Here is a 17,560-nt window from a genome sequence, read left to right on the forward strand (position 1 = left end):
GGCCGGGCTGCGTTCCTTTCTGGGAAGGACTCAAATGTGTGAAGGGCCGAGGGACTCCACCTGGGTCAGAGGGAGGCGGTGGGGACTGAAGGGCTGAGCGGTGCTCGATCGGTCCAGCTGCTTCGTGTATGTCTGCCACACCCCCACCCCTAGCCCCACTTCTCCTGGATCCCCTTCCCCTTCCCTCTCCCCCTCCTCCTGTTTCCACCCCCTCCTCCCAATCCGTGGGCCCAGGACCTGTGCCCTCAGTGGCCTAACTGAGGGCTCCCTGGCCTGGGGCAAAAGGTTCTAACCCAGGGGTGGGCAAACTTTTTGACTCGAGGGCCACAGTGGGTTCTTAAACTGGACCGGAGGGCCGGAACAAAAGCATGGATGGAGTGTTTGTGTGAACTAATATAAATTCAAAGTAAACATCATTACATAAAAGGGTACGGTCTTTTTTTTCAATAGTTTTATTCATTTCAAACGGGCTGGATCCGGCCCGCGGGCCGTAGCTTGCCACAGCTGTTCTAACCTCTCCCTTTGGTCCATTTTGGGGGCCACTACCTAAGGATTTGACAGAGGCGCACAGGTGGCACTTGGGTTACGATCCAAGCCTTTTATCTTTCTGCCAATCCAAATGCCCCCTCCTCCGTGAAGCCTTCCTGGACTTCAGGGAGAATCGGCCCTTCTTTCCTGTGCCCCAGTCACACTGGCCCGCCTTCACGTCACAACTAACACTCCGAGCCTGGAGCCAAGCGTAGAGCCTGGCAGAGGATGCTGAACCAGCTGTGGTGACATCACAGACGGGGCTGCAGCCCAGGGCACTTAGAGCGACTTTCGAAGGCATTCCAACGAGGTTGGTGAAAAGTGCTGCTGGCCACTTCCGCACAGCGGGGTCAGCCCCTGGGGCCATCGTGTGCACCCACCTCCCACCTCTGTGTGTTTGGTGTCTTCATCGGAGACAGTCTCTGGAGGCAGGGGCTGCATCTTACTCTAATGTAAGATACCTGGGACTCACACAGGGTCCTAGAGTCTGTCTAGGGTCTGTGCGTTCAGAGCCGCAGGATTACAGGTCCTGAGGGACTGGGGGTGGGGGCCCCAGCCACTCCCTGCCGCCTCCCTGACCCACCTTCATGCTCCCTGCTGCCTCTCTGATCCACCTCCCTGACCCACCTCCGTGTTCCCTGCTGCCTCTCTGATCCACCTCCCTGACCCACCTCCGTGCTCCCTGCCACCTCCCTGACCCACCTCCGTGCTCCCTGCTGCCTCTCTGATCCACCTCCCTGACCCACCTCCGTGCTCCCTGCCGCCTCTCTGATCCACCTCCCTGACCCACCTCCGTGCTCCCTGCCGCCTCCCTGACCCACCTCCCTGACCCACCTCCGTGCTCCCTGCCGCCTCCCTGACCCACCTCCGTGCTCCCTGCCGCCTCCCTGACCCTCCTCTGTGCTCCCTGCTGCCTCCCTGACCCTCCTCTGTGCTCCCTGCTACCTCCCTGACCCACCTCCGTGCTCCCTGCTGCCTCCCTGACCCTCCTCTGTGCTCCCTGCTGCCTCCCTGACCCTCCTCTGTGCTGCCTGCATGGCCTCTAGGCACTTCTCCCCGCCGCCCACAGGGCTTTGGGAAGACAGGCGGGTAGTTGAGGTCAAGTTCACCATTGTGAACCCAGTGGTCGCTGGGGTCACGCTTACACTTTGTAAATAGGCTCACACCTATCCGGAAGCATAGGGTCGGGGTTCACAGGCCTGGCTGTGCACAGCCCGGGAGGTCCACAGAGGCCAGAGCCACAAAGACCCACGAAGAGGAGGCTGTCCTATACAAACAAGTGGAGGACGGCCAGGAGGGAGGCGCTGGCTTTCCCACAGCGACACTGACAGCAGAGCCTGCTCGCTCTCTCTGGCACGCGCACAGAATGCTTCGCCCGCTCTGCCTGGCTCCACGCAGCCACCTGTCTCCTGGTGCCAGCATGGTCTGTCTCCAGGGCTCTGCACAGCACATGCGTGGCCGAGCTCCCTTCCCGGGGTTGGGGTGGGGGTGGGGGGGTGATGTCCAGACCCAGGGGAGAGACCACGTCGGGGCGAGGCTGCTCTGGGGAGGGTTGTGTGGCAGTGAGTTGCCTGGAAACCACACGCAAAGGTCAGAGACTGGTCATCAAAATAATAACCATGATGATAATCCTCTATAATAAAGAGGTAATATGCAAATTGACCATCACACCCTCACACAAAGATGGCCACCCCCATGTGATCAAAGATGGCCTGCAGGGGAGGGTAGTTGGGGGGGACCAGGCCGGCAGGGGAGTGGTTAGGGGGTGATCCGGCTGGCAGGCAGAAGCGGTTAGGGGCAATCAGGTAGGCAGGCAGGCAAGTGGTTGGGAGCCAGCAGTCCTGGATTGTGAGAGGGGTGTCCCACTGGGATCCAAATCGGTAGTTGGACATCCCTTGAGGGGTCCCAGATTGGAGAGGATGCAAGCTGGGCTGAGGGACACGCCCCCTCTCCCCCCTGCCCAGTGCACAAATTTCATGCACTGGGCCTCTGGTCTATAATAATAAAAGCATAATATGCTGATTAGACAGGACAAAGCTGGGGCTGCAAGGGAAGCCCGGGTCCCGGGTGTGAGAGGGAAGCCGGTGTCGGCAGTCAGGGGAAGGAAGGCCTACTCTTGCAGGTTTTCATGCATTGGCCTCTAGTGATGAATAAAACCAGCGAGCATGTATGGGCACTGGCTGTGCTAAACTCTGGGTGGAGGACTCCAGAACTCAACCCTAAGTGATGCCGTCTGCTTCCTAGACATGCCCCAGTCCACACTCCTGGGGCCAAGCGAGGCCCAGCCCAGGAGAAGGGTGCTGGCCCGCCAGGTGGGCATGAGAGGCGGCAGGACTTGACTTGTGGGAAGGAGTCCTTCATCCCCACAGGCGTTATGACCCGAAACTGGAGTGAGTCCCCCTGCCCCCCTGAGGTGTTTGAGCTGCAGGAAAGTGAGCAGCTGGTGGGGTCCTCCAGGCAAAATGAACTCTGAGAACCTGCCCAGGTGACAAAGTGTCTATGCCCCAACTGGGAGAGGCCCAGGTGATGCCATAGCCTGGAGGTGCCATAGCCCTGGCAGTGCCATAGCCCGGAGGTGCCATAGCCCTGGCAGTGCCACAGCCTGGAGGTGCCACAGCCCGGAGGTGCCATAGCCCAGAGGTGCCATAGCCCTGGCAGTGCCACAGCCCAGAGGTGCCATAGCCCAGAGGTGCCATAGCCCTGGCAGTGCCACAGCCCAGAGGTGCCATAGCCCTGGCAGTGCCACAGCCCGGAGGTGCCATAGCCCAGAGGTCCCATAGCCCTGGCAGTGCCACAGCCCGGAGGTGCCATAGCCCAGAGGTGCCATAGCCCTGGCAGTGCCATAGCCCGGAGGTGCCATAGCCCAGAGGTGCCATAGCCCAGAGGTGCCATAGCCCTGGCAGTGCCATAGCCTGGAGGTGCCATAGGCCTGGCAGTGCCATAGCCTGGAGGTGCCATAGCCCTGGCAGTGCCATAGCCTGGAGGTGCCATAGGCCTGGCAGTGCCATAGCCTGGAGGTGCCATAGCCCTGGCAGTGCCATAGCCCGGAGGGAGCACCGAGTCTCCTGGTGACAGTGACCTCAGGTCCTGCCCTTCCGCCTCAGCGACGCCCCGTGAGGTCCACTCCAAAGATCCTGAAGTGTATCTGCGCGGAGGTGTTTGTGTTACTGAACGCCACATCAGACCAGGTCACGCTGCCTCCCCCCCCCCCGCCCCCCCACTCCGGTTGTTTTCCAGTTGTGGGTTGGACCTGGCCAAGTTGTTCTTGACAGAGGCAGAGAGCAAGGGGCAGGGAGGGCGGGTGAGAGGGATGCTGGTGGAGCACACCCAAGGTCATGGGCTCCTCCCGCCCTCTGCGGGGAAGGCCTGCCCTCCCCAGGGTCACCCCGGCTGTGTGTGTGTGTGGGGGGGGTTGGCGAGTAGAGCTGCTGGGGGAGGGCTGTCCAGCTGGGTCTGGTTCACCCCACCTTGTCCCTGGCTGCTCGCCTCACCTGGGGAGGGAGGGAGGGAGAGAGGGAGGGAGGGAGGGAGGGTCGGTCAGGTGCCTTTGCTGGGCCAGGGGGGAGCTTTGGAAATACCTGTCTCCAGGCCACAAAGAGGAAGTGTGGTCACCTCAGCATTAGTGTGATTCATTGCTGTCACGCTGACCCCCGGGGCCGGCAGCCGCTCCAGACGAGCTGTTGGTTTTGCGGAGCCAGCCCAGCCCTGCCTGGTTGCGTAATGGTGGGCTGCCTGCCGAGGCGGCGGTGGCAGCCTCCGGTGGTGCTGCCATGGATGTTCTGAAGGTCTCAGGTGGCACGGGCTGTTGGGGGACGGGCCCCTCCAAGCCAGGATGGGGGCAGATGGGGGGGCAGGAGGCTTGGGCATCTCATTCTCTCAGGTCCCCCTTCCCTCCGGCTGTGTGAGCTTGGGCAGAGCCCAGCATCTCTGCCCGTTTCCTTCTCTGCGGAATGAAGCCCTTCCTAGCCAGAGGGTACACTGGGCCACCGAAGTCTCCCCAGCGGTGCAATGGGTCCAGCAACACCCTTCCTGTGACCTCCCAAGGTCAAAGAGATCAGTGGACATAAAGGCACTTAGAAGACTCTACATGAAGATATGTTATTAACATGAACATTACCATCCATTTCCTTGTCTTCTTTCTTTAATAGCAGGTTCCCCTCTGTCTGCCTGACCAGGCTTCAAGTTTTGACTTGTCTGATCCCCCTTCAGTCTTCTCGGTCACCGGGGTGTCGCTGAGCCTGCGGGGCTGAGCTGTCGGGGGAGGGAGCTGATGGGGGCCCAGGCTCTTAGGAACGATTGGGAACCTTGAGGTGGATGCACCTGTCAGTGAGGAGCGTGGGCAGCAGACGAGGCCACATTGACCAGACACCGTGATGAGTCCGCACAGAGGCCGGATCGGCCAGCTGCCTGTGGAATCAGCCACAGAGGTGGTTGCCGAGCCGGGGACAGCCTTCGACCCCCCCAGGTCCCGGAGGACAGGGCAGCGCTGGGGGTGGCGTGGCTCCTGCCGCCTTCCTGGAGGTGGCGGTGCGCCTGCAGCTGCCTGTCAGAGACAGGAGGGACGCGGTCACGGGCAGGGAAGGAGGCGGGGGGAGAACAGCCACTGCTCGGTGAGGCCCAGGCGTGGGCTGGGACACGCCAGGAATGCACGTCTCTCTAGGTTCGCTGCGGGAGGGGGTCAGGCAGGTCTCCAGGCCCCGGGCCCTGCTGCCCAGGGAGCAGAGAGGACACAGTCACCTTGGTTCAGAGTACATTGCCCTTGGCAGCTCCCAGGACCTCGGTGCCCCACGCTCGGCCATCTCGACGCCAGCACTTAGGGAACGGACCCTCCAGGGCCACCTCCTCCCAGGCCCGCCTTATAAGACCCCGGTGACCCTGGCTCTGTGGCCACAGCAGGAGGCAGGAGCCGGCACTCCCTGGGGTCAGGGCTGCTGGTAGCACAGATGGGGCCTGGGAGTCGCCACCTCCCTGCCGACGGCCACCGTGCCATGGAGACCTGAGCAGGGAGTCGGGCTTTCTGGGGGCCTCTGTCCGGCTGTGAGCCACTGCAGGGCGATGGCTGGGTCTGGAGCCCACCCCCCCCCCCGCCCCCCCTGTGCCGCTGGCGGAGTGAGAAGCCCCAGCTGGGGGTTGGTGGGGAGGGCCGCTGCCTCGCTGCTTTGAGCCCCAGCAGACAGAGCCCAGCTGATGTTCTGGGTGGTCCCCCCTGCCGGGCCGAACCAGCAGGCACCCAGGCTGCTGCCTGAGAGGAGACGGAGGCCAGGACCAACGGAGGCCTGCTGGGAGGGACAGGAGGGGGGACAGGCGGTGCTGGGGGCACTGTCCCGAGGGTGTGGCCGTGTTGACAGGGGAGGTGGGGCTGCCTCTCCTACTCCTCACAGACCCCCTGACCCCTGGTGGCGGTGGCTTCAGCTTCGAACAATCAGAGGGAGGGGTGCAGGACCGTTACTGCCCTGTAGCCTTTCTGGGTGGCAGCGTAGGGCTCCCACCCGTCAGGCCCACCCTGGGGAAGTGGGAGAACAGGGTGGGGCCAGACCCAACAGGGAGCAGCCATGCTGCGTGGGCTCTGGGAGGAAAGGCGGGTCAGGGTGCCCGGTGGGGGAGGCTGTGGGGACCACGCTGAGGGGCAGGGAGGGCAGGTGCCGGGGGTCTTGCTGGAATGGCCATGGGCAGGGTGGACCCTCCAGGGCAGGGGCTGTGGCCAGTGTCCTTGCTCCCAGAAGCAGCTCAGGGGAGGACGATGGTGTTGGCTCACCGGGACCTTCTGGCCGCGCGTCGACGTCCTCTCAATCCGACAGCGGATCTGCAAGGTAGGTGCCGCGGCCTTACTCTGTAGACAGGAGGAGACCAGGCCACAGCCATGGGGAAGAGGCGGGTGCAGGCATCCACAGGGTGCCTGGCCTCGGCATATGGAGACCAGGAGGATGCTTCACCCCCCCCCCCCCCCCCCCGCTGCTCTCGGGGGATCGTGGGCCTCGGGTTAAAGGGCTCCCTCCGAGAGAGGGCTTCCTGCCCCCAATGTCAGCCAGGACACAAGTGCCTCAGTCCGCGGGGTGGGGGGACCAGACAGAGCCCGGGGAAGGCTGGGAGTGAGCGAGGTGAGCAGGTGGGACCTCCTGGACCTGGCCGGCCTCCCTAGAAAGGACAAGCGAGTTCTTTTATGGAAACCACGCAGGGCCTGGGGGAGCCCCGAGGGGCCGGTGAGGAGGGCAGGGCAGAGAACCCCCCAGAAGGGCCGGGGGAGCAGCCTGGCCCGGGGCAGAGGGCCCAGGAGGGCAGCCTGGCCGGGCTCATAGAGGGCCCAGGAGAGCAGCCTGGCCAGGACAGAGGACCTCAGAGAGCAGCCTGGCCGGGGTAGAGGGCCCAGGAGAGCAGTCTGGCTGGGCGCCCAGAGGGCCCAGAAGGGCCGAGGGGCCCCGAGAAGAGGGCAGGGATGGCGGACCCCCCAGAAGGGCCGGGGAGCGCTCTGCAGGAGCCATCAGACTGCGCTTTCTGTTACAGGGCCGGCAGTTCCTGCAAAGAGGCTGCAAGTCAGGGTGCACCTGGGCCCCCGGGAAAGTCACTCTACCTCTGGAACTTAGCCATTCCTTTCACAAATCTAGAGTCCACTGCGTGCCTGTCCCGTTCTGGGCGGGAGTCGAGGAATGAACACAGGAAACAATCCCTGGGCTCTGGGAGCTCACATTTCAATCAAAAGAGACGGAAACAGAAGAAAAACAGATACCTGATCAGATACAGTCAGTGTGACTGAGGAAAAGACACCTACAAGGTCTGAGCCTTGCAGAGAGGTAAGAGCCGCAGCCGGGGCCAGCGGGGCCTGTGGGGCCTGTGAAAGAAGCAGAGTTGGTCCGGAGCTCAGCGGAGGGCGTTCCCAGGGTGGGGCGGCCAGTGCAAAGGCCCTGAGCACAGCAGCCGGGGCAGAGGGCCCAGGAGAGCAGCCTGGCCCGGGGCAGAGGGCCCAGGAAGGCAGCCTGGCCGGGGTGCACAGAGGGCCCAGGAGAGCAGCCTGGCCTGGCTCACAGAGGGCCCCCGGGGAGCAGCCTGGCCAGGGCAGAGGGCCCAGGAGAGCAGCCTGGCCGGGGCGCACAGAGGGCCCAGGAGAGCAGCCTGGCCAGGCACACAGAGGGCCCAGGAGAGCAGCCTGGCCGGGGCGCACAGAGGGCCCAGGAGAGCAGCCTGGCCAGGACAGAGGACCTCAGAGAGCAGCCTGGCCGGGGCAGAGGGCCCAGGAGAGCAGCCTGGCCAGGCGCACAGAGGGCCCAGGAGAGCAGCCTGGCCGGGCAGACAGAGGGCCCAGGGGAGCAGCCTGGCCGGGTGCACAGAGGGCCCCAGGAGGGCAGCCTGGCCGGGGCGCACAGAGGGCCCAGGAGAGCAGCCTGGCCGGGCAGACAGAGGGCCCAGGGGAGCAGCCTGGCCGGGTGCACAGAGGGCCCCAGGGGAGCAGCCTGGCCGGGTGCACAGAGGGCCCCAGGAGGGCAGCCTGGCCGGGGCGCACAGAGGGCCCAGGAGAGCAGCCTGGCCGGGGCGCACAGAGGGCCCAGGAGAGCAGCCTGGCCGGGGCGCACAGAGGGCCCAGGAGAGCAGCCTGGCCGGGGCGCACAGAGGGCCCAGGAGAGCAGCCTGGCCGGGCAGACAGAGGGCCCAGGGGAGCAGCCTGGCCGGGTGCACAGAGGGCCCCAGGGGAGCAGCCTGGCCGGGGCGCACAGAGGGCCCAGGAGGGCAGCCTGGCCGGGGCGCACAGAGGGCCCAGGAGAGCAGCCTGGCCGGGGCGCACAGAGGGCCCCCGGGGAGCAGCCTGGCCGGGGCGCACAGAGGGCCCAGGAGAGCAGCCTGGCCAGGACAGAGGACCTCAGAGAGCAGCCTGGCCGGGGCAGAGGGCCCAGGAGGGCAGCCTGGCCGGGCTCACAGAGGGCCCAGGAGAGCAGCCTGGCCGGGGCGCACAGAGGGCCCAGGAGGGCAGCCTGGCTGGGGTGCACAGAGGGCCCAGGAGAGCAGCCTGGCCGGGGCGCACAGAGGGCCCAGGAGAGCAGCCTGGCCGGGGCACACAGTGGGCCCAGGAGAGCAGCTTGGCCGGGGCACACAGAGGGCCCTAGGAGAGCAGCCTGGCCTGGCTCACAGAGGGCCCCCAGGGAGCAGCCTGGCCAGGGCAGAGGGCCCAGGAGGGCAGCCTGGCCAGGCACACAGAGGGCCCAGGAGGGCAGCCTGGCCGGGGCGCACAGAGGGCCCCCGGGGAGCAGCCTGGCCGGGGCACACAGAGGGCCCTAGGAGAACAGCCTGGCCGGGGCGCACAGGGGGCCCTAGGAGAACAGCCTGGCCGGGGCGCACAGGGGGCCCTAGGAGAACAGCCTGGCCGGGGCGCACAGAGGGCCAGGGAGCAGGTGCGGTCGGAGAGGCCACAGGACCACAGGGAGGTTTTGTGAGACACAGGAAGGGGCTTTGGCCTAACCTCAGCCCTAGGAGGGTCTGAGTGGAGAACCCTTTCTGCTACAGTGAGGGGCGAGGGCCTTGCAGCTCCTCCCAGGTGGTCGGCCTATGGCCCAAGGTCTCCCTGTAAGACGGGGCTGCTTCCTTCTGGTGGGGGTCTGCAGGAAGCATGGGGGGGGCGGGCAGGGGGGCTGGCTGAATGCCCACTTCTCCGGACATGGATGTGTTGCACAGGTAACCTCTGAAGTGCCACCTAACCCCAAGGGTCAGGAGCCCCTCGAAGTGCCCAGCGTGGGGAATTCCCCTCGGCAGCTTTGGGCTCCTGGGTACTCAGAGTTCCTCCTGGGAATGTGGCCTGGTCACGTCAGGGGCCCTGGCCCTGCCTCCACACCTGCCCTGCGTCTGGAACCCGCCTGCCAGCCATGCTCCCCACCAGCCGCAGTCCTGGAGGCCTCACAGGGCTGCTGGTGTCTCCAGTCGGCTTTGGGGTGCAGGCCTGACATCACACCTGCTGAGGTCCCTGAGGACCCGGTGGGGGGCCCCTGAGGGGGCAGGACCTGCGGGACAACAGCCCAGCAGCCCCTCCTCTCTGCCCTTCTGGGAGAATGACCTCAGCGGCTGCTGGGGCTCCCCAAGAGCACCCATTGCCTCCTGGGCGGCCCCCAGGCTGCTGTCCCATATCGGGGACTCCTGGCTACAAATGGGGCCTTGGGACAGGGCTGTCAGGGTGAAGGCTGACCGGGCTGGAGGAAAGAGGTAAGGCTCAGGGCCCCCCAAATGCCCCGAGTGCCCCCCTTGGCCACCAGCAGCCCCGGCCTCAGCCGGCACCCTCCTGGGTCCCTGTGACCTTGGCGGGCACCTGGCAGCCTGGAGGGTCTGGATGCGGCCCTGTGCCCTGGGCAGAGGGCCGTGTGGGCTGCCGTGTGCCTTGCAGTGGCTCCCAGCTTCCCCCCTCCTTGCCCCCTCACGTGGCTCCTGGGTCACCTGCGCCGCCCCGCCCCCACCCCTGAGGCTGGCACAGGTGAGGCTGCCTGCCAGCCCCTCCTCCCTGGCTCATCTCTTCCTCCCCGCGGGGTGGCTGACGTGTGGAGGGAGGGACGCCCAGGCCCTCAGCCACAGGCACTCCCGGCCCTTCCACAGGGACACAGCAGCTCCGCCATGGGCAGGTGGTACCTGGGTGAGTCCCCTAAGCCCCGTCCCTCCCCCTCTCAGACCCTGACCCAGGTGTGCACCTCCTTACCTCCCGGCGCACCCCCGGCCCCGAGGGGCAGAGGCAGGAGCAGGGAGGCCCTCTCGGTGCCGTGCCAAGGCCTGGGCTCACTGCCGCCCACGCTCTGAGCTGAAGCACTGACAGGACGACCGCCCAAAGCCTCCTTTTCTGTGTGTCTGTCCATCCATCCGTCTGTCTGTCTGCAGGAACTCGGAGGCCAGGCTGCTGGGTTCAGATTTTGGTTTTTCCACTTCCCAGCTGCCTGCTGGGAAGTTATTTAAACTCGCTGTGCTTCCATTTCTTCATCGTACCCTGGGCGAGCACCTTCCTCACTCGCAGCACCGTGAGGGTTACACGATGAAGGTTTCGTAAAGCTTAGCACAGGGCCTTGCGCACAGAGTTCAAAAATGCAATGTCAGCGTGCTCTCCCATTCCTCTCTCGTCTATGATCACCTGCCTGTCTGTCTATCTGTCTATCATCTATCTATCACTTATCACCTATCTATCTATCTATCTATCTATCTATCTATCTATCTATCTATCCATCCATCCATTTATCCATCTTTCCACCTATGCTTGTATCCCCTATTATTCCAGAAAGACTCAGGATGGCTTACAACTTAGATGCCAAGATGCCGAGAGAGCGTGCACGGAGGACGGGTGCCCTGGGGGACAGTGCAGGCGCTGCGGGCGCAGCCTCGGAGCCTGGGTGCCCCTGGTGTGGCCACTGATGGGGTTTTCAGACAAGCCCCTCGGCCTCCTGCGCAGTCGTCCCGGCACGCCCAGTGGCATCCCGGCCATCCGGGCACCTCCAGAGACCTTTGGGGCGCACAGATTCAGCCTGCTGTTTACTGTGGAAGGGGCACACCTGGCCTCCGGCGGGGGGGGGGGGGGGAGGGGTGCATGTGAGTGTGACGGGCCAGCCCACAGCCCCAAACCCTGAGGGCAGCTGAGCGGGGCCTGGCTCCTGGCAGCAGGGCGGTGGCACCCCTCGTCCCAGCTCCTTCTCATTGGAGGGTGGTTTCTGTGTCCAACAGCTGAGGTTCAGCACAAAGTTACAGGTGCAATGACTTCTCCGTCAACGCAGCCAGTGACCGTGGCGACACTCACCGCCCCAGCCCTGTGCCCTGTGCGGGGAGCACCCCACCTCGCAGCAGGGGCCTGAGGCACAGGGAGCTCAGTCACATGGCGGAGGACGTGAACTCCACCCTCAACCCCACCGCTGCCCACGGGGGTCCCTCTGCCATGAGCCAGCCCTGCACACGGCCCCCGGCCTCGGGTGCTATTGAGCATCAGCTTTTTTGTGGAGGTCAATTCAATGGACGAGAACTCACCCAGCCAGGAAGCTAGGCACCTACAGGGTGCCCGGCGCCAGGGCCCCCGGCGTAAGGAGGCCACAGCGGAGGGGGAGGGGGTATCAGAGGCCTGGGAAAGCACCTGGCCTACAGCCCATTGCCTGGCTGTCCTCTCCCCTCCCCCTCACCGCTGTGTGACCTTGGGACAGAGCCTGACTTCTCTGGGCCACGGACGACTCACCTGGGAAATGGGGAGATCAGACAGTACCAGTCAGGAGCCTGCGCTGTAAATCCTAAAAGCAGGGCCTTCTCCCTGTGGGAGCTCAGCCCCCTCTCGTGGGTCCTCCCTTGCAACCTTGGAACCTGGATGCCAACCGCCCCTAGTGGCTGGAGAAGGAAGTGCAGCGGCAGGGGGAGGCTAGGCAGGGACGGCTGAGCTCTCTGAGGAGGTGTGAGTGCTGGGTGCCGCTGGGGGTGGGAGATGAGAGAGGAAGGCAGCGAGGCCTGAGGGTGTGCCCTGCCTGGAGGGCGCCTGGGGGCCGGGAGGTGGGAGGGCACCGCCGGGTACCTGGTGAAACTCCGCTGAGACAGGAACCTCACGCTGCTAGGTTCAGGGGCAGCTGAGATGGCAGGGCCCCTGGGGACAGCACACGGGGAGCAGTTCGACATTCCCCCCAGCAGGCCCGGCCCACCCTCCTGCCCTGCGCTCTGGAAATTTCCTGGGGGAGGGTCTGGAACCCCAGCCAGCTCCTGCCCCGCCTGCCGGGCACCTCCTCACGCCCCAGCGGAGACCCCGTCCACACCAGGCTCTCTGGGTCCGGGGTAAACATTAGCTGGCACTGTTAATGTTTAATGCCCCCACCTCATCCCGGCCACCCCGCGGCCCGGGGCATTCTCCGGGCAGAGGCGGCAGGCGGAGGCAGCGGGATCCAGTCCAGTCTACGGGCGATGGCAGGGGTGCCCACGGCCGAGGGTGAGTGTGCGGACCAGATGCGTGGGGACAGCAGGCGGCTTCGCTGGGACCGGCTGGAGGGGGAGCCGGATCCCACGCGTCCTCCCTGACCTCGGCCGCCCCAGCACAGAGCCACCCTCCCCCGGGCCGGCCTCCTGCGAAGGAAATTTGCTTGTCAAAGGGTCCTGTCTTCACTGCAGCTTCAATGCAGATCCTCGGGCCCTGGGGGCGCCAGCGTGGCCTGGGCACGGGCGCCTGTCCTGGTTGGTTGTTCCCTGGCTGCCTGGGCTCAGACAGAGCAGGGGCAGGCGGCAGGCGGGGTGGGGGTGGTGGGGGGCAGCAGCCTCTCTGGGCTTTGGCGAGGCCCCAGGAAAGGGCCCAGCCCAGAGGGCTCCCGTCATGGAGGGGCCTTTGCTGACTGTGGGAGGAGGCGGGCCCCTGTGTGGTGATGGGCCCAGTGTATCAGGCCTCTGACACTAACTCCCTTGTGACCTTGTTGAGACCTGAACTCAGACAACCTCCAGGCCTCCCTGGGCCCGTCGCCTCCCTGGGCCTCTGGCGGGCGGGCCGGCCACCCTCCCAGCTGCTCGCTCCCCAGGGAGCTTATGTCGGGACAGCTGGGTCGCCAGCCCTGAGGCCTCCAGGGCCCAACTCAGCACAGCCGGGAGGTGCCAACGTGCTCACTCCTTCCACCTTGGGCACTGCTTCCCGCGTGCCAGGCGGGGCTCGAAGAGGCAGGAGAGGGGCTCTGCGGGGGGGAGCTCTGGCTGCCCTCCAGGTCCCCAGGACGAGTGCGCCCAGGCCAGGGCCAGGGGCGGGGCTGCTGCTGGCCACGGGCACTTCTGTGCCAGGGCGGGTGCCAGGGCGAATGCCAGGGCGAGGCAGCAGGAGGGGGGCTGCCCGGCTGCGTGGCCTCCAGCTCTCCTTCCTTCCGACTATCTGAGAGGCGGCACAGCAAGAGGGCAAAGTCCTCCGTTCTCACAACCTCTTTCTGGTGGCGGAAGGGGTGGGACACCCCCTCCCCGAGGCTGCTGTACCATCAGGGCCCTCAGGCTCCTGAGGACGGTGGGCCTGGAGCACGGAGGGCGCCCTATAGCAATGTCTCTTCAACCAGCCTGCTTCCCCGGCGGAGAGCAGCTCCGAGAGAAGCATCTAGAAACCTGGTCGGGACCAGTTCTGCCTCCGACCTTCCTGGATTTTAGACGAGTCTCACAGCTGGGCTTCAGCTCCCTCCTCCTCTGTCCGTCCGTCCGTCCGTCCGTCTGCCTAGCAGATGCTGGGATGAGTCTCACTGGGGGCCACAGGGAGTCAATGGGAGGCGTGTTCACAGCCTCTTCCTGCCTTCTGTGCACAAGGAGGGGAGCGCCCTCCCCGCGCCAGGCTGGCCGCCCGCCCGGGCAGCCCTGGGCAGAGGCCCCGCCCCCAGGCAGAGGGGTTCCCGCACCGCCAGCCTCCTCTCCCAGGGACTCCCCTCACCAGCCCACACTTGCCCACTGGGTTCTGGGGGTGCGGGGACAGGGACAGAGCTCCATGTGTCCGTGGCTGGGACACCCCACGTCGTGACCTGCCCTCCCCTGTCTCCCCAGGTGGCAGCCCCGGGGGGGACGTGGACCCGTTCCACTACGGTAAGCCTGGCGCCCCTGCCTCCTGCTCCCCCACTGGGCCCCCAGCCCCCCACCCCCGGGCTCTGACCCCACCTTCCCCAGGCACCAGGGGGCGCTGCTGCCAGCCTGGGCTGCTGGAGGGGTGCCTTAACCCACCCACCCTGCCTCTCCGCTCCAGACTATGAGGCCGTGCGCAAAGGGGGCCTGATCTTTGCCGGCCTGGCCTTCGTGGTGGGGCTCATCATCATCCTCAGTAAGTGGGGCTGCCTCGTGGAGGGGTGCGGGGGCCCGTCCTTCCTGAGCCCCTGCCTCCCATGGCCCTCTCCCCCGTGCAGGCCCTGGGAGGGTGAGTCCCCTTCCCGCCCTTCCCGCCCTTCCCTCCCTCTCCGCTCCCTTCCTCTCTCCTCACGCCCCGGGCTGGATGTGGGGACCCAGCAACGCCCTGATGGAGGGAGGCATCTTGGGGTGTCTCCCTGCTTGGTCCGTGGACCACGCAGGAGGTTCCATCTTTCCAAAGTGCACCCTAACCCAGCTGGCGTGGCTCAGTGGTCGAGCATCGTCCTATGAACCCGGAGGTCACGGTTCGATTCCCGGTCAGGGCACATGCCCAGGTCGCTAGCTCCATCCCCAGTGTGGGGCGCGCAGGAGGCAGCCGATCCATGGTTCTCTCTCATCATTGATGTTTCTCTCTCCCCCTCTCCCTTCCTCTCTGAAATAAAAATATATAGAAAAAGAAAAAATAAAATAAAGTGCACCCTCTAGGGGACCCAGGAGCTGCCAGGATGGGGACTGGCTCCCTCTGACGATGGGAAGGTCCCCCGTAAGCGGAGAGGGGCAGGGCAGTGCTCTCTACTAGCCTCCACCAGACACCCACACCCTCCGATCCTGCATGTTCTTGGCCTGAGCTGCCTCCAGCCCATTTAGTCTTCTCGGCATCACTCCACGCCTGCCCCCACTCTCCAGATGAGAAATGAGGCTCACCCTGCAAGGTCAGCGACTTGTCCATGGCTCCCCGCTGCTCAGAGCAGAGCTGGTTCAGCTGCACCTGGGGGTGCCTACCCTGCACCCACTCCCACCTGCTGCTGGGAAGTGTGGGAGGCTGGGACCCGAGGTCAGAGGCCCCGCTGCCGTTCACTTGGAACCCCAGCTCCCTGGCCGCTGTGGAGGAGGGGTGATCCCACTCGCTCCTAAGGTGGAAGCTGGCACCCAGACGTGCAGCCCAGACAGCACGCAGAGGGCCCGACGTGGGCACACGGCTCCAGGGGCGGCAGGGACAGGGACAAGAGGATGTTGACTTGTTTTGATGCAACCAGAAGAAAAACACACGGGAATGCGATGAGTGGACAGAAGACACGGACGGTGTCCGGGACCCAGCAGCGCTCTCCACCTCGGGGCTCTGTCTGCAGACGCGGTGCCCGGCTCCGGCCCCTGGAGGCGCACTGGGCGGTGCTGAGCTCACAGCGCTGAGGCGGCACCGTGGACTCGCCTCGCCGTCATCGCCGCCGTCGTCGGTCTCCAAGGCCACTGAGCAGCGACTCTGTGCCCAGCACGGAGCTGAGGGCAGGGCCAGGGCCCCGGGTCCACCTTGGACCCACTGAGTCGGTGCTCGCTGACCGACAGGCTGCCCTGGGCTGGGCCTGGCCCTCCGTGCGGCCGGCAGGGAGGAGGGAAGGGCCAGAGCTGAGTCTCGGGGAAGGAGGCCTCCTTAGAAGCGAGGGGCCCATGAAAACCCACCTCTTTTCTCTTCAAGGCAAAAGACTCCGCTGCGGGGGCAGAAAGAAGCATCGGTGAGTGCTCGCGGGGCGGCTGAGGCGGGCGGACGAGGAGGGGCCGCAGGAAGTTGGTCTCTGAGGCCTGTGGGGAAGGGTCCCCACCCTCAGGGTTCCCATCTTCCCTACTGGCTCTCACCCGCCTCCTCTCCTCCCCACCCCAGGCCGGGCGCAGACGAGGAGCTGTGATGGCAGGTGCACAGGAAGGGCTGGGAGGGCGCGGCTGGGAGGCGATGGAGAAAGAGAGGGAGTTTGGGGCTGGGCGGGGAGAGTTGTCGGGCGTCCATTCATCCACCAGGCAGCCTGTCACCCATCATGCGTTTCAAATGATGGCCAACTGCCTGGCACGGAGTGTGCGGCCAAGGGGCGGGGGGGGGGGGGGGGAGGCTGGGGGTGCAGAGGTGCCCTGGAGGAAGGTCAGAGAAATAAGGAAACAGGAAAATCCGGTCCTGGCCCGTCACGGCCCACACCCGGCCTTTGTCTTCCAGAATCGGCCAGGCCGCGGCCACCGCAGGCCTCTGTCCCTCGCGCGGCCAGGCCCTCGGGCTGAAGGGAGCACCGGGCTTCGTGGAACCCTGGACGCCCCCCCCCCCCCAGTGCTGCTTCTTCCTAATAATAAAGCTGACAGACGTGGCTTCTTCCGCTGCCTCGCTCCCCGCCTCTCCCTTGGCCGCCCCGACTCACTCCTCCAGGTTGGGGTGCCATGCAGCCCGGGCTCCGGCTTTCCGTTCATGGCTCCGGCGCCGGTGCCCGTAGAGCCAGCGGGCCGCGCCTTGCCCTGATCACCTCGCGCCGGACGAGGACTCAGCCCGTCTTCCAAATGCCGGGCCGAGAGGAACCCGGAGTCCAAAGCCACGGGCTCAGAGCTGTGGGGTAGCTGGCCAGGCCCTGGGTGCCACTTGGCGCCACCCGCTGCAGGCTGCTGTGGACCGGCCTGGGCTGCCCAACGTGCAGCCGGCGGTGGCCACACTATGCGCCATCTCCCCACTGCACCCACATGCCAGGCTGGTGTTCTGCGGCCCAGCACGTGCTCTGCCCCGCCGGCCTCCTGACCCTGGTGCTGAGCCCAGGCCACGCTTTTTCTGCTCTGGGTGCAGGGACTCATTGAGGCCTCCGCCGCCCCCCCGCCCCCCCCCCCACCTCTCCCGTGTATTTGGGTGCTGGTTTGGTTGATTCCAGGACGAGGGGCTGGGGAGTGAGCAGTGAGGGGGCCTCGTTACCACTTCCTGCAGCCCCTGCCCATCCCAGCGGCCCCGGCCAAGACAACTTCGGCCCAAGGTGGTGTCAGGCCGGCCCTCCCACCACACCCACTTCCTAAGGCCTGTGGGCCCTGCAGTGCCACAGGCTCCCCGTGGGCTGCGTCTGCCCTCTCCCTGCCTTCCCCACGGAGGCCTTCAGGGGGCTGGAGGGATGGGGGTCCTGGCACCTGAAACCATGTCCGTTTTCCTCCTTTGGGTCTGCAGGCCTCTGAGGCAGGGGAGGGAGGACAGGCTGGGAATCCATGTCAGCATCAAGTGTGCGGAGTTTAAAGTGAGCAGGGTGGCCCCGGCCGGTGTGGCTCAGTGGTTGAGCGTTGACCTATGAACCAGGAGGTCCGGTTCAATTCCTGGTCAGGGCACATGCCCAGGTTGCAGGCTCGATCCCTAGTGTGGGGCGTGCAGGAGGCTGTGATCAATGACTCTCTATCATCACTGATGTTTCTATCTCTGTCTCCCTCTCCCCTCCTCTCTGAGATCAATAAAAATATATTAAAAATAAAATAAAATGACCGGGGTGGT

The 17,560-nt window shown here is 65.4% G+C and overlaps 1 protein-coding gene across 1 annotated transcript; it reads left to right on the forward strand.

Annotated features, from left to right (window-relative positions):
* Positions 1-11,093: 11,093 nt before the first annotated feature.
* Positions 11,094-16,423, forward strand: FXYD2 (FXYD domain containing ion transport regulator 2). Its single transcript, XM_036324182.1, has 6 exons — positions 11,094-12,430; positions 13,996-14,034; positions 14,192-14,266; positions 15,764-15,800; positions 15,947-15,977; positions 16,271-16,423. The coding sequence occupies exons 1-5, from the start codon at positions 12,310-12,312 to the stop codon at positions 15,969-15,971; spliced, it is 297 nt and encodes a 98-aa protein (XP_036180075.1). The 5' UTR covers positions 11,094-12,309; the 3' UTR covers positions 15,972-15,977; positions 16,271-16,423.
* The last annotated feature ends 1,137 nt before the right edge of the window (positions 16,424-17,560 follow it).

The sequence above is a fragment of the Myotis myotis genome, unplaced genomic scaffold (genome assembly GCF_014108235.1).
Source record: "Myotis myotis isolate mMyoMyo1 unplaced genomic scaffold, mMyoMyo1.p scaffold_m19_p_10, whole genome shotgun sequence".
Classification (NCBI taxonomy): domain Eukaryota; kingdom Metazoa; phylum Chordata; class Mammalia; order Chiroptera; family Vespertilionidae; genus Myotis; species Myotis myotis.